General features: G+C 35.5%; 1 protein-coding gene across 1 annotated transcript; it reads left to right on the top strand.

Annotated features, from left to right (window-relative positions):
- The first annotated feature begins 1,076 nt into the window (after positions 1-1,076).
- LOC129270397 (G-protein coupled receptor GRL101-like) lies at positions 1,077-11,782 on the top strand. The gene is made up of 11 exons (XM_064106156.1): positions 1,077-1,178; positions 1,766-1,934; positions 3,286-3,354; positions 3,851-3,922; positions 5,621-5,692; positions 6,307-6,378; positions 7,605-7,679; positions 8,151-8,225; positions 8,668-8,739; positions 9,804-9,881; positions 10,379-11,782. Exons 2-11 carry the CDS (start codon positions 1,819-1,821, stop codon positions 11,433-11,435), a joined length of 1,758 nt encoding a protein of 585 aa, XP_063962226.1. The 5' UTR covers positions 1,077-1,178; positions 1,766-1,818; the 3' UTR covers positions 11,436-11,782.
- The last annotated feature ends 13,142 nt before the right edge of the window (positions 11,783-24,924 follow it).

The raw sequence follows: 24,924 nt of genomic DNA, 5'->3' as shown, positions 1-24,924 counted from the left end.
TTCGTGTTGTTATTGTTGTCGCTGTTTTTCCTGTTGTTCCTCTCCTTATTCTTTTTTTTCCTCATCCTTTTTCTTCCGTAATTCTCCTTTTCCTCCTCCTCCGGCCCCTTTCTTTTTTCTATTCCTCCTCCTTCTTTTCTTCTTCTTCTCCGTTATATTCTTGTATATATTATCTGTATATCTTATTTATTGGTAATAGTAAATTCTGATTTTGTTTTCTTCATTTTTTTAAATATGTAAATAGTATAATTTTACCATTTTATTATCTTAATTCTATATGTCGAGGACCCCACTGGAAATAAACTTTTGAGCTTTCGTGGGTCATCCTGTGCAAGCCTGTTGTTTTTAATGCTACTGTATATATGTTATGGTGACTCGCCAAATAAAATCAATCAATCAAGAGAGACAGACAGGCGCAATGGTATATGGGTGTATGGGTGTGCGCGCGCGATTGTATCATGGTGCGCGAATGTGTGTGGGTTTGTGTGTCAAGAAAGAGGGGGAGGGTATGTAGGGGGCGGGCAGGTGTGTGCAATAGAGACGGAGCGTGGTGTCTTGGATGTGATGTTTTTGTGAGGTCATGATCTGAGCGCATAATTCTTATATACTGTTGTTAACACGAAATGAAGATTTGTAAATTTTGTTTTGATTATTAAGGCCTACCATGAGTTTATAAAATCGATTTGAAATGAAATCCTTAATAAAAAACATGTTTTGTTGTTGTTTTAAATTGAAAAAGGAGATATGAGCGAAAGAGAGAGATAAAAGTGTGGATGTGTGGTGTGTGTTTTTGGTAAGGTTGTGTATTGAAAAAGTGTGTGTGTTGCTGTATGTATAGGCTATTAAAATGAAAAATGCTGATGAGGGCATTCAATATTGCCTAAACTTGTTTGGAACCTCTTGTTTCAAGACAGGAATGTCACCACCATCCCAAGTGCCATACAAATATTACCATTGTCATTATTACCATTATCATCATCATCATGGTGGTCGTTAGCATGGTCATACTCACATTCAACAATAGCTAATCCTTCCAAAAGTATTTGTTTAATCATCTTATCATATTTTAGATGAAGACTGTCCATACCGGTGCCGTGATAGCGATATATGCCTTCTCGATACCTACCAATGTGACGGGTGGTTCGACTGCCCTAACCGCGACGATGAGGAGAACTGCGGTAAGTCTACCCTCCTCCGGTTTCATTCCATAGTCAAGGAAGACAGACGCACAGTTCGCAAGGGAGCTAGAACAGCCTCGCTCACTCGTCTCAATATAGGATCATTGCTATTTTATCTGTTTTCGGTCCAAATGTAAACTATAAATTAATTTTAAGCAAATTTCTGTTGAAAGTGAATAAATACGAATTTGAACTGCACTGTTTTCCGAGTGGTAGGCTTACAAGATTGACCAAACCAAAAACATCGCATGATTTTAACAGAATTACCTTTGTATCTACCCCTTTACATGAAATTAAATGCTCATAGCTTGTTACGACGACAAAAAAAACAATAAGTTTTAGGATGTCCGTAAATTGCTCGACACTGCCCCAACCCCTATAATATTGGTATAATTGGTTAGTTGGCAAAGTCTCTCCAGAAGGGCTTGAATGCACATTCACCAAAACTACAGGTCCTAAAACTTTGTCTCAGCAGGGGTCGCCGGACCAGGGGGGGGGGGCGCTTGCGGCCTTCAGCCCCTTCTTTCCCAAGGAGTAAACACCTGATAAATTGTAATTATTTATTTTTGCTTTCTTTCTTCAAGAAGAAATTGCGAAATGTCCCGATGGATATGTTTGTGGTGAGGCTCCATTCAATGATATGCACGGTCCAGTCAACTTTTGTGAGGGATGTGTTTGGCAGCCATTTTGGGTAAATGCAACAAGACTATGGAAGAAGGACGATATAAAGAACACGGCTAAGAAAGCTGTCATACTGTAAGTACATTTGTTAATATTTTCTTATATTTATATAAATGGTTTCAATAGATTTTTATTAACTGATGTAATCAAATTGATGTCAATCCTTCTGGGACCCCCTCTCCGCTTCAGATTACCTAATCAGGTATACTAGCCGATAATTATTACCTTCTCTCTGTATATATCTCCTTCCATGGGAGTCAGACTAAGGGGACAGGGGACAAGTCCCCCCCCCAAAAAAAAAAAAAAAAAAAATGAGGATGGGAGACATATAGGCCTTGCCCCCCCCCCAAAAAAAAAAAAAAGTCGAAATCTTTCATTTCAGCTGATTTATTTACTAACAAAACTATCCGCATTATTTTTTGGAAAATTTTCCTTTTACAGATTTGAATATAAAGATTTCGGCTCGCGCTCACATTATTTAATTAGTGAGATCCTATGACTACCTATGATTAATAACTAGAAATAGTCAATGACATATTCATTTCATATCATTAGAATAACCCCCTCAAAATCCAATAAAAACAGTTTTTAGCAGCCGATCAGGGAAAATTTGGATGAAAATATTTTTCACTTGAAAGCCGGCGAGGTGTTGGGTTTCGGCTCGGTGTAAAAATGGCAGAGGTAATAATGGCAGAGGTAGAATGGCAGAGGTAAAAATGGCAGAGGTAATAATGGCAGAGGTAAAAATGGCAGAGATAATAATGGCAGAGGTAAAATGGCAGAGGTAAAAAATGCAGAGGTAATAATGGCAGAGGTAAAAATGGCAGAGTAAAAATGGCAGAGATAATAATGGCAGAGGTAACAATAAGTGACGCCCATGAACATCTCTCTTTTACCCCTCTCCTCTTTGTTCGCCCTCCCTCCGCCCTCTCTCTGATGTAATATTGCATGGCTATCAGAGAAAATTTTCTCAGCGATACTCACTAACATTATAAATGGATTAGAACCGCTGGTAAAACTTTGAAATCAAAATATTGATGTGATGTGTACGCGAATGAACCTAATGACTTTTAAAAACAACTTGTGTGTGGTATGCCAAATTTCAAATTAAACCTTTTTGGTCAAAATTTTTATGACCTCAAACATAATTCCCCTCTAAATTTTGCATTTCATTTCTTCAATTTTCAACCCGATTATAGTGTCCATAATCTTTGACAATCCCTCTTAATCAAATGATAGTATATGTGTAGATATAGCCTACAAAAAAGTTTAGTTATGTCTTTATATTTTGGGGTTTTTCTTTGAATGGAACAAAATTTAGCTTGTTAACACAATTTTAGATATTCCTGTTTCCATATCAAAGACGTAAATGTAAATAAATTTAATAAAATCGACATATCTACATGTCTTGAATCTCATTGTGCAGTTATATGAAAGGCATATCCCTTACTTTAGAAGAGGGATCATTTAAAGGATTGCATAATATAAACCATTTGTAAGTATGATTTAATCTTCTTTATTCAATCAATTTATTTAGTTGCATGGATCAAAGAGATATTTTTCAATGTAAATGATGAATATTGTGCAATAATCTATACTTGAAAAAACGTGGTGCAAGTAAGTTTCAGACCATTAACAATTTCATTCATTTATGCTAGATATGGACGAAACTACCTCTGCAATATTATTTTTACTACGCTGGGAGATTTCATATTAAATGATAATTGTATGAATTCTAAAAACGCTTCTTGTTTCTTAAGTCTGTCAGTATTGTCAGTACATGTATGTGTAAACTACATCGACTTCATTTAATGGCATCTTATTTAAACCAATGTTCATTAAACAAATTGCCGTCTTAAATTTATTATAATTCAAGTTGATTTAGATAAATAAATGAATACAATTAAAAGTCGATAAATTCTGATCACCATGTCTTAATTTTCAGTAATCGAATTCAACTTTCCTGTCAATTTTTCAAACATTTATTTTAGGAATCTTGCATCGTGTGAATTATCTTACCTGACACCTGGAGTATTCGATGGTTTGGATCGCTTGTACATACTGTAAGTCTACTAATGTTGCACCTCGGAGAAATGGCTATCATAATTTTAATACATTCTTAGATATTTGAAAGTGTTGACTTTTACCTTAAATGTACAGATATGCAATCAATCGCACGTCTTGAAAATAACTTTTCAGATTGGCTTGCAATGTTTAATCACGTCACAGAGCGCTATCACATTTTGAGTACTTTCGTAAAAAAATCATCCTCTAATCTACGAAGTGTACACATTGTTATTTTTGCACGCCGGTAAATCACGAAAAGTCACAGTTTTGCACATTATATGACATGAGTCTTAACTCACTTTACCCAACGGTTTTCAAGATTCTTAAAAATGTGGGCAACAAAAAACAAGTCCGAAAGTCTCCAGCCTTCAACTTTTCTGTATTTCCTTCAATTTTGCAAAGTGGTAACATTATGAAGCAGTTTTCTCTCCGATCGTAGAAAGCCAATTGTGTGTCGGTAAATTTTTGCATATTGGTAGAACGAGAGAAATTCCGGCGGTGTTCCATGGTAGGCCTACCCTCGTGGTTTTCAGATTAGATTTAAATTACAACAGTACCATTTATCGTGCGAGTATGAGTGTATATATATATATATATATAATAATAATAATAATATAGGGTATTTATATTGCGCACATATCCACCTTGTTAGGTGCTATATTACCCGGCTAAGCTAGGCGTTCACAGCGCACACAGCTTCTTGAGGAATTACTTCCTACCGGTACCCATTTACCTCACCTGGGTTGAGTGCAGCACATTGTGGATCAGTTTCTTGCTGAAGGAAATTACGCCATGGCTGGGATTCGAACCCACGACCCTCTGTTTCAAAGTCCGGAGACTAATCCACTGGGCCACAAAGCTCCACAATAATATATATATATGTGTGTGTGTGTGTGAGGGTGGGTGTGTGTGTGTACATAATACACATTGAAAGGGGCGCGATGTTAGCTCCTTGCCCCGGACGCTGTTTGTCCTAGAAACGCCCCTGCATATTTTTTTAACGTACGTTACGTGATGGTTCGTATTTTGCTTGTAGCATTTCCCTGAATTGTTGGGTCACATAACCCAACACTTCGTAGATTAGATTTAATCTAAAGTACGCAAAACGTGATAGCGTGCCGTGACCGGAGCAAACGTTGCAAGCCTTTCAGATTTTACAAGGTATTACGCATTTTAAAATAATTGAAATAATGTGAACTACATGTGTTTTTAGTATGTTTAGAGCTGAGACAAATCACAAAATGTAATAACCAAAATAACTGAAATTCAGTCATATTGATTGAGTATAGTATAATGAGTAATTTAGAGCTGCCTCACATATATTTAATGCAGTTCTGCCTTTTCTACCCCCACCCATTTCAAGATATCATTGTACATGATGTGATTGATCATGACCGCTAGAGAACCTTGAAATCCTTGAAACCCAGGCTTTAACCACTGAATCCATTATTTTTCAGTTCAATTAAACGTTAATTTGTATCATCATACAAAGGTTATTCTTAATGTGACGATTGCAAATGCAAACTAGTAGTTACGGCATCAAATTTACATGTCGAGTGCAATATTTCAAATATATATAAATCCCTTAAAATTCTTGTCTGGAATGGGCAAAGAGGTATTAAATTATCTCCATTGAAGACTTGCGATTTTGTGTCATGTATCTTCATGTATTTTTGTTTTTATTATTTTTTTAGGGAACTTGGGGATAATCGTCTGACTATCATAGAAGAAGGTTTATTCAGGAATCTGTTCTATCTGGTATTGATGTTAGTATTCTTAAATTATTCAGTTAACTTTGATAAAATTCTTATAAGATAAACTATTTTTGTTCATATCAGTGTTATCAATGATATTATCACTTTTTTACACTCACTGTGTATATAATATTGCTATTATGAGAGGTGAATCCATCTTGAGCATTGGAACGTATGAACAGAAAAAAATGGAATGGAGGGCAATAGATTTAACCTTTATGTCTAGCTCCTTCAATCCGTCATGTTGACTAGAGACTGACAAATAAAAGGGTCTTCATTTGCATTTGCATAGCATTTTTCATTAAAAATATTTGTATATGGCCCTCAGGGGGGGGGGGGCACGAACCTGGTGGGTGTTTCATAAAGCTGTTCGTAATATAAGTAAGAGCAACTTTAAGAACGACTGGTGATCCTTTCGTGTTGTAAATGGTGTACACTAAATAATCATTGGTGATGGCTTATTAGTGCGTAAGAAAGGTTCACCAGTCATTCTTAAAGTCGCTCTTAACTTACGAACAGCTTTATGAAACGGCCCCTGATGTGTCTCAATCCTGGATCCGCCATTGATTATTATGATCTAATTGAAATGTATATACAGTTGTTTGAGATATGTTTTTTTTTTTCAGAACTTTGGAAGCTAACCAGGCGATTCAATTTGAGGATGGATGCTTTCAAGGTTTACCCAGACTCGTCGCCATGTACGGGTGAACTTTTTATTTGATTACGTATTGTATACAGCGAATAATAAAGCAATATTGACTGGCCTCGGGGCGATACGACATATATCGCCCGAACTAGATTTATATCGCCCGAGTCGTAGACGAGGGTGATATCAATTTAGTGAGGGCGATATATGTCCTTTCGCCCCCAGGCCAGTCAATATTGCTATTATTAACCAAATCAGACATCTCGAGCAAAAATCGTTAAAATTTAGATATTTTAATTTTTTAGAATGAGAATCTAGTTTGTTATTTTGAACAGACTGGGCCTCTGAACTTTACCATTGTGACGTAATTGAAATGACGCGTCCCTGGCCTAGGGACGCAGTATCCAGCGTTGTCTCAACTTGATTACCATTATGACGTATAGCACTGCGCGGTTCAACGACGCGTACAAAAACGCGTAGAATACCCGGATGTTAGCGCTGCCTTTTATTGCCCCCCAAATTTCCACGCATTTTCTCATTGACTTTCCTGAGCGGGCAATAAATTGGGCCCGTGGATAAACAATTGGAATTTTATTGACCGGCCATTTGATCCCAGTCTTAAGCAGGCAACAATGTTTCAAAGTTGCCCTGCTCAGATGTCTGATACGGTTAATAATAATAAATGGGATAAGAGCATAAAGAGTAGATCAAGCTGTTATACACATGATTTTTTATACACATGCCCATTATAAATACTCTGTATTTCGTTATCCTGTGTAGGTCCCACAGTAATATGCGCATAGGGATGGCCTTCTTGTGGCAGGAATGGGCAACTACAATAACCCTTTTCAGATGACTAAACAGAATCAAGAATAAATATGCAAAATTGGCGGTTAGACGAAAAAGGGGGCAGAAACTTTGGTATGATTGGTGTGCAAGAAGATTCACACTAGCCATTTCACTGTCTGGGGTTAAGAGATTGTTGCTAGTTAAACACTTATGGATGTTATTATAACACATTTTGTTTGATACTTTTCAATCTGGTGATATGTTCAATATCTAGGATGTAAATTTTAACAGAGAGGGTAGTTCACCATATGGGGACACAAACTGCATGGTGTTAGTTTTAACACCCGAATTTTACAGTATGATATAAAATATTTCCATCTGTTTGCTTATATAAATCACTTTCATCATGTTCATCTAGGAATTAACCCCACCCTCCTCAACACATATGACAAAAGTTTGAAATGGTTGTAATTTTTTTCTTTCCTCTAGTGATCTGACGAACAACTCGCTTACCAATTTCAGCCCTGGGACGTTCAAAGATCTTGGAGTTTCTTTTCAGAGATTGTAAGTTAATAAATTCTTTATAGCCAGAGTTAAAAACTAAATTGATCAATCTGAAAAAAAACGAGAATCTAAATTGCTTTAATGGAGGGTTGTGGCCCAGTGGATTAGTCTCCGGACTTTGAGACAGAGGGTCGGTTCGAATCCCAGCCACGGCGTAATTTCCATCGGCAAGAAATTTATCCACATTGTGCTGCACTCGACCCAGGTGAGGTGAATGGGTACCCGGTAGGATTTGATTCCTTGAACGCTTTAGCGCTATTAGTATGGCGGATCAGCTACAGCCGGGGTAATAATATGTATCGAAGCGCAGTCGAGTATATACACATTGTAACTGCGCTATATAAATGGACATATTATCATTATTTTATTCGTCATTAAAATAGGTCATAGTCATTTTTCCCTTTAAACATGCCACCACTATTACATAAGCAACGTCGTAACCTTTTAAAGCCTTATTGTTATCATCTATAGAATATTGAAATGGAACCTATTAACATCGCTAGACGAGACATTGTTCTATGGGATAGAACACGAATTGCGTCGATTGTAAGTAATATTGAAGTTTATTAAAGAGAGCTCACTCCCTTTCTCTCTCTCCATCATTATTTACCACTTTACCTCCATTATTTATCAAATTCTTTATCGTTATTCGCTACCTCTCTCTCACAGACATGTATATCTGTATATAGAAGCACACCCGCACAAGGCTAGGTCTTGACAGGGTAATAAAGACTGACGCGTTAATGACAATACTGATTTTCGGTATGCAATTGATAATACATCACACAGACCGACCAAATCATGTTAATAATGATGAATATCATATTCCGTTGTTAGGCCCCTCTACATGTTTGTACAAATAGTTTTAATATTACTGTGAGAGAAAAGACGTCACAATTAGATGTTGTTTTGTGTAAACAGTTAAGCTACGACAAAATAGACATTCTGTTATTTTTTTCAATACAATTATGATTCTTTTTACAATCAGGAATCTTGGTAATAACCTTATAGAATACATTGCACCGGGAACCTTTCAGAATCTCTCCAAACTTACAGACTTGTAAGTTATCTCTTTAAACATCTTATTTTCAGTTCATACAGCCTTCTAATCTCAATACTATTTATTATAACATTTCGTAATTTAAATGAAAACATATTATATCATAAATTATTGGGTGAATGATGCGATCTAAAATGGGTTTTAACCCTATCTTAGCTGGGCTATTTCAGATCAATATATACTGGGTGGGGGGGAGGGTCAATTTGACCCCCCCCCCTCAGATCTCGAACGCTGATCGCGCGATCGTCGCGAAAATTTGCACGCGCGTAGAGCCGTGTGTAAACTACAAGACTGTATCGTAAAATTTTTAAATAATTTTTCATATTTTTAATTAATTAATTATGCAAATAAGCGTATGAAATTTGCCCTAAATTTATATTTTGTGTATGTTTTTGCCTTTAACCCAATTTATATAGCTAGTAGAATGCTAATTTTTGATGGGATTATCAAATATATACAAAAAAAATGCAAAAATATAATTAATTTCTTAGGTTTTTTATTGTTTTTTAAATTCTCGTGTATTTCTTTGATTTTACAAACTTTGTTTGTTGTTGTTTTTTCAAATGAACTTTGTCGGGGACCTTTTTGCGATCATAAATAGCATAAAAATAAATCCATTCAAACCAACAAAAGTAACAATTAGTTTTGGTTGAAAAACACAATTTGCATTGACTTTGTACACGGAATCACGATTTTAAGCAATTTCGGGTCTGACATGCACTTACAAAATGTTGCGTAATTTCGGAACCGCGTACCTGGGCGTCGCAAATTTGGTCTCAAAAGATGCGCAAGACTTGAAATTAAAAAGTCTGCGAGCAGCGCGGTCAAAAAATTGTCCGGGGGGGTCAACCCCCAGTTTAGGGTTAAGATATATTTATGTTTAGATATAACGTCCGGTTTTGACTTTTTCTCTTTTTTTTAAGTCACCTTAAGCATGAATTATAACAAATTTTCATGATAAAATCTTTAATATTTCTTTCTGATATAAAGTACGTGAAATGAATTTGTAAGGCAAGATTTTAAATGATTTTTTTTTTTCCAATTTTACTTGATTTCTAACGCAGGGTCATCACATCACTAAGCCCCAAATCTATCCCTCTATATACTGGCATATTTGATGGACTGGACAGTTTATCAGCTTTGTAAGTCAAATTTCCTGTCTCTTTTTGCCCCACCCACTTGCATGAAATACCCTCACCCAAGTCAAAATGTCACAACTACCAGAGAAATGGAAGTATTTTTAATATAAAACATAATTTAGTGCAAACCGAGGGGATACGCATATGATTTGCTTGTTTACATGTATATGCATATAATACACAGAGGTGTCTCGAGGCATTGTTACACCAGGTTTCAACATGTGAATATTATTGATTAAGAACAAAATCACAGAGCTCAAATTTGAAGAGTTCAAAGTTAAACATAGCAGTGTAAAGGTGTATTTTTCTGGTTTGCCATTCTTCTAAACTGTACCTCGAACATTATAAAGTACGCCATCCCAAGTACCTTTGGAATTCCTTCTTCAACCCATCATCTCGTAAATTTTGTAATTCACAAAGGCTTTGTTGCCTTTGTACAAGACCAGTGGTCCTAAGAGCAAATAGCATTTAATGTAAAGTTTGTAAATTCCTTTCACTAGGTATGTCTACGATTCCCGCTTCTGCTGTTTAACCCCAGACACTGTGAACTGCATTGAAGAGCTCCCTCCTCACCCCCTATTCACTTGCCGCAAGACATTCCTTCAGAACCACACCATCAAGGTCTTCATATGGATCCTAGGAATAAGTGCTTTAGTGGGGAATTTCTTTGTCTTGGTGTTGAGGTTAAGAAGCACACCTACCACCAGGGTAGCCAGGATACAGTCAATGATCATCACCAACCTGGCCTTGTCAGATCTTCTGATGGGTGTTTATATGGTGCTCCTTGCCGTGATGGATATCTACATCGGGGAGTCTTACTTCTGGGCGGGGCGAGCTGAGGAGTGGAGGGCAAGCATCACTTGTCAAATCGCTGGATTCATCTCAGTTCTAAGCAGCGAGACATCTGTATTCTTGCTCTTCCTTCTCACGATCGACCGCTTCATCTGCGTTTTGTTCCCATTCAGCAAAAGGCATCTGGGCATTGCATCTACTCGCATAGCAATTGCGATCATCTGGGTTGCATCTATATTCCTCAGCGTGATAGGTGTTTTGCTGCATAACATCAGTCCAGATGCATACGGCCTCAGTGATGTCTGCGTTGGTCTCCCGTTCATCCGGAAGTCGACAGACCTCCAAGCAGAAGCGGACACCCGGACCACCGACCAGTATGGCATACCCTACTTCACCACAATTGCCGGCTCTACTGAATCAACCTGGACATACTCTATCATTATATTCCTAGGGATCAATCTATGTAGCTTCATCATCATTCTTTTCTTGTACATTGGCATCTTCATCAAGGTTCGTTTCGTCCGAGCTGAAGTTGGTCGCACCAACCAATCATCCAATGAGGTCAAGATGGCACTGAAGATGCTCCTGATAGTCGGCACCGACTTCTGTTGTTGGATGCCGATCATCATCATTGGTATTCTAGTCCAGACAGTAGGGGTCCAAGTTACTCCGGACATCTACGCCTGGCTGGTCGTCTTTGTCCTACCCATCAACTCATCCCTCAATCCTTATCTCTACACTATCATAAATCTAGTTTCTAAATAATTCTCCCAGCTCTGCTGCATTGCGCCCTTGTTTTAAACATCGTTTAGTGTGTTTAAATTTTTGTGTTCAATCCTCAATATTCGTATATTCTTCAAAAAACAAAGATGAAAAATAACAATAAAACAAAAATGATAATAATAACGATGATGGTGATGATAAGAATCGTTAATAGGATTTTAACTAATGTTATGAAAATAACAATAATGAAAATAATAATTATGATAGCAATAAAGCTAACAATGCTAGCAACCATTTTCATTTCAATCATTATCTTTTGTATTATCATTAATATAATTAATATCGCAAAAATATAAAGAAGGATATATAGATGATATGAATATTGCAAAAATATCAAAGTCTATTTACTACAAGCCATTGACTTAGTTTATTCATTTCTTAATTTGATGATCAAATTGATTAGTATCTTTCTAAATCAAAGGAAGATTTGCACACAGATTGTGGGAGAAACATATGACAGAAATTAGAGAAGGGGGTCCTATGTTTGACCAATGAGCTAAATCCTGGTTAGGCTGCTGCGATACAAAGTATTTAATCAGTCTATTAACATCCGGGTTGAGTGCAGCGAAAAATTTATCAACATTATGTTGATAAATTTCTCGCTGAAGGGACAAGTATACCAGTATTTGATTACTGACGGGGCTAACCTGTTTAAAGAACACCAAATAAATAAATATCCCTTTGGTATTATTTTTGTCCTCAAATTATCAAAGATGTCCTCTAATTTGTGAAATGAATTAAGCATGTACATTACTGACACTTACCTCAAGCACGGAGATATCCGTGTTAATATATCCATACCTGAAATAATTGCATTGGTTACCTGTTAATTATAGAATAACATTCAATATATTTTCACTGGTGTTTAAAGCATTGAATGGCCAAGCCCCTAGTTATCTTTCAGAATTGCTTTCCGTGTAAATGCCATCAACCTCATACAACCTGCGAAGTGCGAAGGATATATTCCTTTTGGAACTACCCTACTCTAAAACCAAGGTACTCTTGAAGACTGCATTTAGCTACGCAGCTCCAAAATTATGGAACCAACTTCCCCTTAGCTATAGAATGACCCAGTCTGTTTTTTCTTTCAAAGCATTATCTGTTTAAGGAAGCTTTTAAGTAGATCATCATTTTTAGTTAGTATAAGCAGTAGGAGTAACCAAAGCGCAGTGGAGTATATTTATATAGTGGCTGCGCTATACAAATTCATCATATTATTAAGTCAAACTATTAAAGTTCTTCAGCAAGAATGATGCACTCAATCCATACAAGGTAAATGGGTGCTTGGTTGGGATTGTTCCTTGAAACACAGGAGCATGTAACTTGCTCTGTTAAAGCCGTGGTAATTATGCAGCATTATATCAGAGACTTAAGGCAGTGTGAGTCATTATTGTACAATACATGTAAATTAAATGATATCAAAGTAACCTTTTTCGTCATAAAACTTTACACAAAATATTTTGAAGATGATATTGATAAAATAGATATTGAATAATCAACGAAGGTTTAAAAAATATTTTAAAGAAATTGCTTTTAAAATTTTCATTTAATTTGGAAATGCATTTAATTTTGGTGATGTTTGAAAGTTTGCTCGGTGGTATGAACAGTCGCGGAGGTGGTTTACTGTACATCAAGTGTAAAGTCTAGCTGGGAGGACTATTATAAAAGTGGATAGAAATAGAAGTGAAATGGAAAGGCGAGAAAGTGGAGGTTAGTCCTTAAAAGTGACTGACTGATTGATTGATTGATTTTATTGTCAAGAATATCACAGGTAATTTGAGATACAATAAATGGGAAGAATTCCTTGATAGGATAACCAATGAAAGCCGAATGGCTTATTTCCAATGGGGTCCTATTGATAGTAAAAAAAACATTAATGTATAAACTACTACAAGTGCTAGAACATGGTAAAAAAGACATCTACATCTATCTATCTTATATGAAACAAGATTATATTGTAACAAATCCTACTAGAAACCAACTGTTCAAAATGTGTGATTTTTACTGGTAATACTGTTCTCGAGTAGATTCTAGTTTTAGGTACTTCTTTAATGCACTCTTAAAGTGAGGAAGATTTTTACTAGCTTTAACTTGATTGGGAAGAGGATTCCAAAATTGGATGCCATTGATACAAAAATATTTCCTTATATGACCTTCGCGGTTTGGTAATACAAAATTAAAATTACTATTTCTAGTATCGTACCTATATGGACGTTTAAAAAAAACGGGTAAAATTATCTGCTATGTAATGATCTAATGTGCCCGAATAGTATATTTTATGCACAGGGACTGTAAACCAGAAGAAGTGGAAAGCTTGAGTAGTAGGCAGGCAAAGATGCTTGAGGAGAAGGCTGGTTGAGTTGGAGAGAATGAGAGAAGTTTAGATAGGTGATAAAAAGTTGGCTTGAGTCGGCGAATGGAACTGTAAAGCAGGAGAAGGGGGCCTTCTACTCAAGGCTCTTTCCCTGCCTACTACTCAAGCTTTCCACTCCTTGTTTACAGCCGTTTTAAGGACTACACTCATTCAGAAAAGAATACTATACTTCCTAACCTCCACTTTCTCACCTCTCCATTTCACTTCTACCCCTATCCACTTTTATCGCAGTTCTTAAAGACTTTACACATGGTGTACCGTAAACCAATTGCACTTATTTTTATTGCAAAATTTACAATTTTAGTCATAGGAGATGCTATTGCACGGATTAAAATTTAACTGATTTCGCACCTATACAATCACATCCTGCTTTGTCTTTGAAATTTTAACCACTGCTGTTGAATGGCTTTTAATTTACAGACATAATTTATATAGTGCATTGTAAACTGTTATTCTATGATTGGTTATTTTTGTAGTTTATTTATTCGTAAAGCAATGGAATTAAAGAGCAATTGAAGAAATTACCAATTCGTTAAGATTCATAAATTATGTGTGACATAGTGTCCCTATCAATCACGAGAGGCTTGAGGGTCAACCATTTTCCCCTATAACATACAAAATAACATAACATGGGCCGTGAGTAAGAATTGAAACTTAAATTAAGTATTTAACTGAGCAATGAATCCCAGGTACAGGGAAGAATCAGGCTCAATCGGTGGAAGGAGCAGTGAGATATCAGGAAATGTAGTGTTCAAGAAAAAGTACAGATCTTTAAAGAAACCTTTTAAAAAGTTTATTTGAAGATCTGTACTCTTTTTTTATAAATTCAATGGACCACTGACTTAAAGGCATTGGCAAACATTGCTTTGACTTGAAAAAAATCCGAGCTGCGAGGTCCCACTTGTCACCTGTGTTTGTGATATGTTACAAAAATGAAGCCCTGACAAAATCGTGTCCGAAAGTCATCATTTAGTGGTTAAAAAAGTGAAATATAATGTGTCCGGAAACACCTTCTCAATGCCATCACATACACTTGTTTGTTCTATTATTATCGGCACGATAAAAATGAGACAAATCTTCGATTATAACGTATCAAAAGCATTTCTTTTATTTCATTTTTGTTGGTTTCAGAGTTTTTAAGTTCATAGAAAGGCATCCGTGTATATATTACATCTCTCCTCTGTTATTTGTTTTATTAATTACTTGTCTATAACGTTAACTTATGCCTTTAAACCCGGGTCAAGCAGCGGGGGGGGATGACAGCAATAGATTGACCTGAAAATTTAAAATTTTGGGGAAAAATTTACACCAAAGGTTTTGTATACGGGGTCAAATGACCGTTTACATATACTACTATCTTTCAGTTAATGGCATATAATGATTTTTGACGGGTATATTATAATGAATTAGTTGTGATATAGAGTACTGAATTACAGTTAAAATCAATATGCAAGCGAAACGAGCGAGTAAATTTTCAGTAGTTGGAAGACAGAATGGCGTCCAAAAACCTCTTCCATATAATGTGTAATTATCACATCACGGGTAATGCATACGTAGGTATATATTGTAAATACCAATATTACCTTTACTATCTTTCAGTGAAAGGCCTATCACGATTTTCGATGGCTATATTGTAATGGATTTGTTAGGATATAAAGTAATGAATTAAAGTTAATATAAATATTGCGAGCGGATTTTCAATAGTTCGAAGACAGAATAATGAAAAAATAGTCTTTCAAGGGGGTATAATTAGAGGAGAAATGCAGCGAGTGAGCGTAGTGTGCGAGCCTTGACAAAAATAGCTTCAGGCAATTAAAGTGATATGCATAGTGTTACACTGTAAAAAAAATGAAGTGCTAATGTAGCACTTACAGTGCCTGTATAGTGACTGCACTACGAGTGCTGATTTTCTAGTTCAAATTTAAACTTCAAATTTTAAAGCCTCCCATAAACGGATGGAATTGTACCGGTGTGTGGGAAATATTGCTGTCCTACACTGTAAAAATGAAGTGCTAATTTAACACTTACAGTGCTTGAATAGTGAATGCACTTCGAGTGCTGATTTTCTAGTTCAAATTTGAACTAGAAAATCAGCACAGGTAGTGCAGGCACTATACAAGCACTGGAAGTGCTAAATTAGCACTTCATTTTTTACAGTGTAACTTGCCTTTGTGTTGCATTAATGGCATTGATTTGGTCAATGACATCATCGTACACTTGAAGAATAGGGTATGCCTATATTTTTGTACAAATTATCCCCCGATTCCACAAAGATGCTAGGATATGACCCCCCCCCCCACCCACCCCCACATTAACATATTCACGCCAGTGTATCCAAATTCATGAAATAGACTTGTTATAACTTATCTCATTATGCACTAGAGGTTATATACCCTTTGCAATAAGCTAAACCTATAAACATATGGATTTGACATGGCCAAAATCTTGTAAGAATTGATTGAGCGCCGGAGCTGAGCGACGGCACAAGGAATTATGTATTTCAAAGAATGCACAACTGGGCCAATTAAAGGCACTTTGACTTCATTTAAGGATTAACAGTAGTGCTAATCTCTGATGATTAAAAAAGATCGTTTCTGTTTTTAAAATTGGGGGTGATATGCCATCTCCCCTCTCCGAAAAGTGGGAAATGACAGCGTAGACAGCGGGGTGGACCTCTGGTAAAAAAAAAATCATTTTCGGTGATTACTTTTCACAACCAATTTCCTAAATATACAGCATTGGATAAGCTTTAATATTGGTTGTGAAAAGTAATCACCGAAAATGATTTTGTTTCTACCAGAAGTCCACCCCATTTTCCATAACATATAGTTGTGAACTCACTCACATGGACAATTTCATGTACATGTATCGAGGACAAGTCCACCCCACAAAAAAGATGGTTTGAATAAAAAGAGGAAAATCCGACAAGTATATAGCATTGAAAATTTCACCGAAATCGGATGTAAAATAACAAAGCTAGTACATCTTTAAGTTTTGCTTAATTTCGCAAAACAGTAATATACCCATCTTGGTCGGTATGCAAATGAGGAGAATGATGACGTCACTCACTATTTATTTTGTATTTAACTATATGAAATACACTAATTTTCTCTTCATTGCCCTGCTAAACAAGTTTTATTCCTCCCAGAGCAAGTATAATTACAACTATTTCAACATGTCATGGTTCAGTTAAATCAATTCAAACAATAATACGAATAATAAAAGAAATAGTGAGTGAGGGACATCGACTCTCTCATTTACATGTCGCTGCTTATAATTGTTTTGTGAAAAATAAGCGAAACTTTAAAATGCCATAACTTTCTTATTTTGCATCCGCTTTCGATTATATTTTGCATTGCAATATTCGCAGTGCCAATAAAAATTTTGATGCTTTGCATTCCCTTTTACTTAATTCGAAACTCAATTGTTCGGTTATACATGTAGGCTTGTCAGAAACCTGGTTTACTTCTGAAACTGATTTTTTTCCTTCATTTTCTGGTTATAATTTGATTACGAATAATAGGACAGAAAAAACAGGTGGCGGTATATGTTTGTATATTTCTGCATGGTACGAGTATAGGCTGAGGCCAGAATTGAACCGCATGAATAACTCTATAGAAAGTTTATTTATTGAAGTAGTTATTCCAAATGATAAAAACATTGTAATTGGGGTTATTTACATACCTCCAAACTATCTTCGTGATGACTTTTTGAACAATTTCAATGAATTATTAAATCACCCCATCATGCTTCATAAAAACTACTTTTTACTAGTGGATTTTAATGCAGACCTCTTAAAATATGATTCAGATGCATTCATACAAAAATTCATGCAATCATTTCTTACTGTGGATTTTTTTACCAGCAATTACTAAACCTACCAGAATTTCTACCAACTCGGCCAGTCTTATTGATAATGTCTTTACGAATGTACGACTTGCGCTGTCATCTGGCATAATTCTCTCCGATCTATCTGACCATTTTCCAATATTCCTCCATTTCCAACTCAATAATGATTTCTCGGCGAACTCGGTTTCTTTTCACATACAACGTGATTTTTCTGAAAACAATATAGAACACTTTATGCAAGAGCTAGAAAACACAGACTGGTCTGGAATCTACACTATAGAAAAGCAAATGATGCCTTTGAATCATTCATGAGCATAACATCTTCAAAGATGGATCCTTGTTTTCCTTTAATCCGAAAAAAAATCTAACTACAAAAAGATTCCAAGGCCCCATGGGTCTCCAAATATTTGAAATCAATTGTCAAACCATGTGATAAGAACAAGAAAAAGTACAAAGATTGCAAAAACATTCTTACTGGTATACTTAGGAAAAGTAAAAAAAAGTATTTTTGTAATCAGTTTTAATTATTCAAAAATGATATACAAAATACCTGGAAAATAATTAAGAATGTTTTGCATGGTAAATTAAAAAAATCTATTGTTTCAAAAATAAATGTTGATGGCGAAATTATAGAAAATCCACTTACTTTGGCCAACACTTTCAATTATTATTTTTCCAGTATAGGCCCAAATCTTGCCGGACTCATTCCAGACTCTACAAAACACTTTACTGATTTTCTTCATGACCCCAACCCAAATTCAATATATTTTTCTCCTACAGATGAGGCAGAAAATGCGGACATAATTCATGGCTTAAAAAATAATCAAAGCTCGGGGCATGATGGCATCAATAACATTTTGTTAAAAAAGAATTGTAATACCATTGTTAAACCCTTGGCATATATCTATAATCTATGTATGTCTACTGGGATTGTTCTCTGAAACTAGCTCGAGTTATACCTGTATTTAAAAAAGGTGACAGTACTGCGTTAGGTAATTATCGACCCATATCACTGCTGACCCGTTTGTCTAAAGTGCTTGAAAAATTGATATTTGTTCGTACGACGAAATTCTTTAATTTGCATGATTTATTTTATCCCTTTCAATTTGGTTTCCGTGAAAATCATAATACTACACATGCATTATTAACAATAGTTGATAAGATTGCCAGCGGAATCGACAAGATTCAACATACTGTTTGGGTGTTCCTGGACTTCTCCATGGCTTTTGATACCATTAATCATGAAATTTTATTACACAAACTTAGTTACTACTATGGAGTCAGGGGAATAGCCTTGGAGTGGTTCAGGAACTACCTAGACAATAGAAAACAATTTGTCTCTGTCGAAAACTTTAACTCCGAAACAAAACGTGTTACTTGTGGGGTTCCGCAAGGCTCTATTTTGGGTCCCCTACTTTTTCTTATATACATAAATGATTTTTGTAATTCCTCCAATAATTTATCCTTTATTCTGTTTGCTGACGATTCTAAAAAAATTTTCTCCCATAAGGATCCACGCCATTTGCTTGCCACCATTATTCACGAACTAGTACATGTATCTGAATGGATCAAAGCTAATAAACTATCCCTTAATCTCCAAAAAACAAATTATATGCTCCTTAGTAATATCATAGATGAACTTCCAGGTAATATAATTTTCGAAAATAGTAATTTACAAAGAGTTGGCAGTACTAAATTTCTTGGGGTAACTATTTCCTGGAAAGAACACGTAGATCACATTTGTAAAATTATTTCGAGAAATATTGGTATCATAAACAAAGTAAAACTTTTCTTTCCCACTCATATACTATTTAATTTGTATTCAACTTTGATCCTGCCTCATTTAAACTACGGTATAACAGCATGGGGGAACTGTGCTGACTGCCTCCTGAACAGAATTTTACTTTTGCAGAAAAAGGCTATTCCTATTATTTGTCATGCAGAATTTCGTTCACACACTGACGAACTTTTCTATAAATATAATATTTTGAAGATTGGTGACTTGTATCGATACAATCTCGGAAAACTCATGTATAGTTTAGATAAAAATGAACTTCCAAATATTTTTTATTCCATGTTTACTAAAAATGTCGATATTCATCATTATCCTACTAGGTCCGCCGGGCTCTTTCATCCACCAAGAGCTAGAACCATCCTTTTGAATAAAACATTTTTTTTTACAGGTATCAAACTTTGGAACTCCCTTATAGAATCATTACGTAAAAAACCAACATATTTAAGTTTCAGTCGAGGGTTAAAGAAAATTCTTATCCTTGGGTATAAACCCCAGAACTCAAACATTTCTGTGTAAGCAGCTACCACCTCTTTTGTTCTTCTTCCCTTCTTATTTTCTTCCTTCTTCTCTTTCCCCATCTCCTCTCACATTTCTTTTCTCTCATTCTCTCTCTTCCTATCATATTAATGTCTAGTTCTATTGCTTTTCTAATCTTCCTGTTTGTCTATGTTTTGTAGTGTGTTTTGTTTTGTTTCTTTTCCTTTTCTTTTTTTTTTGCTGTCTTGTCCTGTTCTGTCCTGTTTTGTTTTTGTTTGTGTGTTTGTGCCTTTTTTGTTTTTGTCTTTGTTTTGTTTTTAGTATTCGTCCTGTCTTGTCCAAGTGATTGTCTGCTCACACACTCCTGAACTCAGGTTTTTTTATACAGCAGGGGTATGATATAATATTTTTTTGTTAATTGTAACATAGTGAGTAGGCACAAAAAGCTTGACCCCACTAGTATTCTTTTTCACTGTACAAACCTTTTTAATTTATGAATTGAATTTCATTGATCAAAGATATATTTTAATTAACTATTTATTGCAGGGAACCCATACTAACAAGCTTTGCTTTCCAGTGGGTTCCCTTTTTTTCATTTCTGTATATTATATTTTTTGTGTTTTGCTATACATTGTAACTTTTGTAAAATTTTGGAATGAAACAGAATAAATGCAATCAATCAATCAATTTCCAGCGTTATGCTTGTTTAATTTTTCTATATTATGTCTGGGGTGGACTTGACCCTTTAACAAATGGAATAGAAACTGTACAGGCCCTGAATGAAAAGCTAAAACTCAAAGGTTTATAAACTGGGTTCCAAAAGAAACTGAACAATTTAACCAAGGCTCTGCACAAATTCCATCCGTCGAACAATATTTTTTACACAGGCTAGCTTCAATAATCTTTAGTAAGCACATGTCAATGAAGATTGTTCAATCACGGAGAGTCTATAGCCCCTCACATTTCAATTGGTTTCTGAATCCAAAGTCACAAAATGGAAAAAGGACCAATGAAAATGAGATTGGATTAAAGAAACTTCCCAATTCATTACACATGTCCCCCACAGGAATGTGTAATTGATTGGCTAAATCACATATAAGCTTCTGGAATTTAATATCAAAATATAAAATTACTGGAATAATCACACAGCCACATATGGATCCCTCGGGGGATGTCCCGGTGAGGGAAAAAAATCTGAACATGCTGTGTATCTGTTTGCGAGATACACAGCGTGTTCAGATTACCCCCTCCCCAAATCCCAAACATGGATCGACACCCCTGACTCTAAACTACATTCTTACATAACCTCAGCCACGGTCAGGAAGGATGAAGCGACCGAGCAATTCTCTTTCCTAGCCTAAAGAATTACAAGAATTCAGAGTGCTTTTGACAAAACTAGACAAGTTTGGAGTTACTTTCACTTAAATAAAGCAATGTATTCTGCATTTAGATGATATTTTGTGAGGGAGTGTGGAGCAACGGAGCGAGACAATTTTCAAATTTAAATATAAGGATTGACTTTAGAGCACTTGACGACATGAATGGAATACTGCATTATCCAATACATATGCACGTATGTATATTGCCTGCATATATATATATATTCTCTTCTTTGTGGTGGATTATTATTTATTCTTTTTTTTTTGGGGGGGGGGGGCTTCAGCCCCCAAAGACCCCCCCCCCCCCCAGTCGCGCCTGATTCATTGTACCTGGAACTTTTCGAAATTTTTCTCTAAACCTACTTACTTGTAACATTTTTACAGATGCCAACTTAATTCATCAAATCCCATGCCATAGAATGACTTCATTTCACCACATTCAAACCAAAGAAACAGAGAACTTTTTGATAGCTGTGTAATAAAAAAAAACCTTTAAAATGTACAGGTATGTTTGAAGGGAAAATGCACTGTCTTGAATGAACTGCTCAGCTGTAAATCATGCAGTGGTAACGTGTGAAGAAATGTCAAGCTTTACAGACAAAGCAAGAAAATAATGGTTGGAATATAACCAATCTTTTATGAAAGCCAAAGGGTTGCGGGTATGTTACATACGGTCGTGTGCACCTAATTAATAGCCCACTGATTGCTCTGCATTATACCATTACAAATCGATTATGCGCTACTAGACACGGAGTTTTTTTTCTCTATTATTTATTTTTTTCTTTTTTAATAAACGTTACAGTTCCCTTAAAAACTAAGACATTTAGATACAGCTTAATGAACTGACATACATTCAGTATAGTTCTCGCCAAAAAAAAGTTTGAAATGATCAGTTCGAATGCAGACTGTAAAAAATGAATAAAGATGAAAAAATGTTGTAGTTACTTCATTGGATTGAGAAAATTTATTTATTTTTCTTAATCTTCTTATACGTGTAAATGTACAAAAACACCCTCCCACCCTTAAACACACATACACGATAAACCTAGATACTCCTTTGACACTGAATAGCGAATTCGCCTCTGGCCAAAACAATGAAACTTGCGAAGTTTTTTTTCTCTCTCTCTCGGGGAAGGGGGGGGGGGTAAAGTATTTTTTCCCTCGTGTCAGAGGTTCTTTATTCATTCAATTGCCAACTTGTATTAACATCCAGGGTCTTAGAGACAACATCCGAGATGTCGTCTAAAAGAATTTTTAGTAAAGTATAGTCAGCCAATCAGAGAACATTAAAATGCATATAAATATCGATTCGGTAAACTACAGCGTCATTTACTATTCAACATGGGCCTGAGCGAATGCTATTAGTGACCATGCGACTCCTCATGATGTGGGTCATCTTTTCGTTTCCAGCACTTCTACATCTTGGTAAGACAACTATTGATGAATTATTTTAGCACATGTAGTTATTATTACATTGCCTGCATTCATTTAGCCACGGATTATTATAATTATTATCATCATCATTATTTTTATTATCATTCTCAGGGGCCTCATTCTCTTTTCTGTTTGAATTCATTTTAAAACTTGATAAAATATTAACTGTCTAATTCACTGAGTTAAGAGTTGTTGTAATCATTTCTTATTTAATTCAAGATAAAGATCTTGTTGACATATAGCAGCTTCAGCCATGGTTCTATTCTAAACACATGGCAGGTTCATCACAAATATATAACGCACCCCCCTCCGTACTAGTGTTGCTAAATGTAAAAAATATATATATGGCATACACGTTAATACAGAAATATTATGACTGTCAGTTCTATATAGCAAATGACTAAAATCTATTTGCATATAAATTATTCTTTTGTTTAACTTTACCCACTCACCTGTGGAAATACATCATCCATTTTTTTGGTCAAAATATTTCAATAATTTCACATTTCGGTCCGTTATTGTGGTTTATTGTAACAGAGCTGTCATCGAAATAGTATTTCGCGCGATATTGGAAAAGTTGGATAAGGATGATTACGTATACATGATGTATATCACTTCTCATGGTTAAAAGTTGAGTCAACAAGAACGCCAAAGATGCATACAATCTATTTGAAAACAAGTTGTTAAAGTAATATAAAAGTACGCTCTACTGAGAAAGAAAGGGTTTCGACAAATTACTAGGCAGTTAGAGTCTCGTTGGATAAAAGAAAAAGAAATTGTTTTCATTTATTCGTTTCTTGAAACACTTGTAAAGCAAATGATGGTCTTGAATAGTGAAGAAAGTCAATGGGGATGCTAATAGACTGCTTCCAAATCAGATCACAATTAAAATCCGAAAACCAAAGCACTAATATTCATCGGTAAAAGAATCGCTAAAAGTAAAGGAAATCTGCGAAATGTTTAACATTCCTTTAAGAAGTAAAATCTTCATAATGAAATCAAAAATATTAAAAAGCAGAAAAGAGTTAACTGTAGAAAAAATATTGTAGATACATTAACACTTTCACTCATTCTTCGCAGAAGTTGGAGTCTCTATCATCAGATAAATAATATTTCTTAAGAAATCGATATGAAGAAAGAATATATCGGGAATCATGACTACATGCTCTTTTGAAAACATGACAGAAGGTCAGATAGTTGAAGTGTTAAAATGCACCCCGTATTAAACTCGAATTGGGTGGTTGGGGGGGGGTGAGTGTTACATTTAGGGTTGCAAAATTCCCGGGAATGTTCATGGTGGATACTTTTCATGGGAATAATCGGAAATTTGATGGGAAATTTGGGCAATTTCAATGACATGCTATTGGCCATGAGTTTAGTTTTAAAGCAATATCTGAGACATGGTTCAAACATTCTACTCATTTTGATATGTTCAATATAGATGGTTATTCATTAGTGCAAGTGTGCAGACCTACACAAACAGGGGGCCGTTTCATAAAGCTGTTCTTATGTTAAGAGTGACTCCAAGCCATGGCGTAATTTCCTTCAGCAAGAAACTGATCCACAATGTGCTGTACTCAACCCAGGTGAGGTAAATGGGTACCGGTAGGAAGTAATTCCTCAAGAAGCTGTGTGCGCTGTGAACGCCTAGCTTAGCCAGATAATATAGGAGCGCCTTGAGCACCTAACAAGGTGGACATGTGCGCAATATAAATACCCTATATTATTTAAGAACGACTGGTGAACCATCCTTAAACGCTAAAACCATCGCCTATTCAATACCATTTACCACAAAAAAGGATCACCAGTCGTTCTTAAAGTTGCTCTTAACTTATGAACAGCTTTATGAAACACCCACCAGTGGAGGTGTAGCTTCATATGTTAAATGTGATATAGAATACACAGTTCTTGCTGATCTTTCTTCATCCACTGAGTATGCTGATATCTTGTTTATTGAAACTGTTCAAAATAATAAATAAGTTGTTACTGGATGTATTTATCGTCGTCCTGTCACTAATATCACACCCTTTTCTGAGAAAATAAAAACAATGTTTAATACATTAGAATGTGAAAAGAAGGATATTATATGTATTGGGTGATTATGATATAAATCTGATCAATTATGGTATTCACAACAAAAAAAGCTATTTCTTAGATACTATT

This window comes from Lytechinus pictus, chromosome 10 (genome assembly GCF_037042905.1).
Source record: "Lytechinus pictus isolate F3 Inbred chromosome 10, Lp3.0, whole genome shotgun sequence".
In the NCBI taxonomy this organism is placed as follows: Eukaryota; Metazoa; Echinodermata; class Echinoidea; order Temnopleuroida; family Toxopneustidae; genus Lytechinus; species Lytechinus pictus.
Note: the sequence above shows the minus strand (reverse complement) of the source record. Positions and strands in the feature narration are given on the sequence as shown.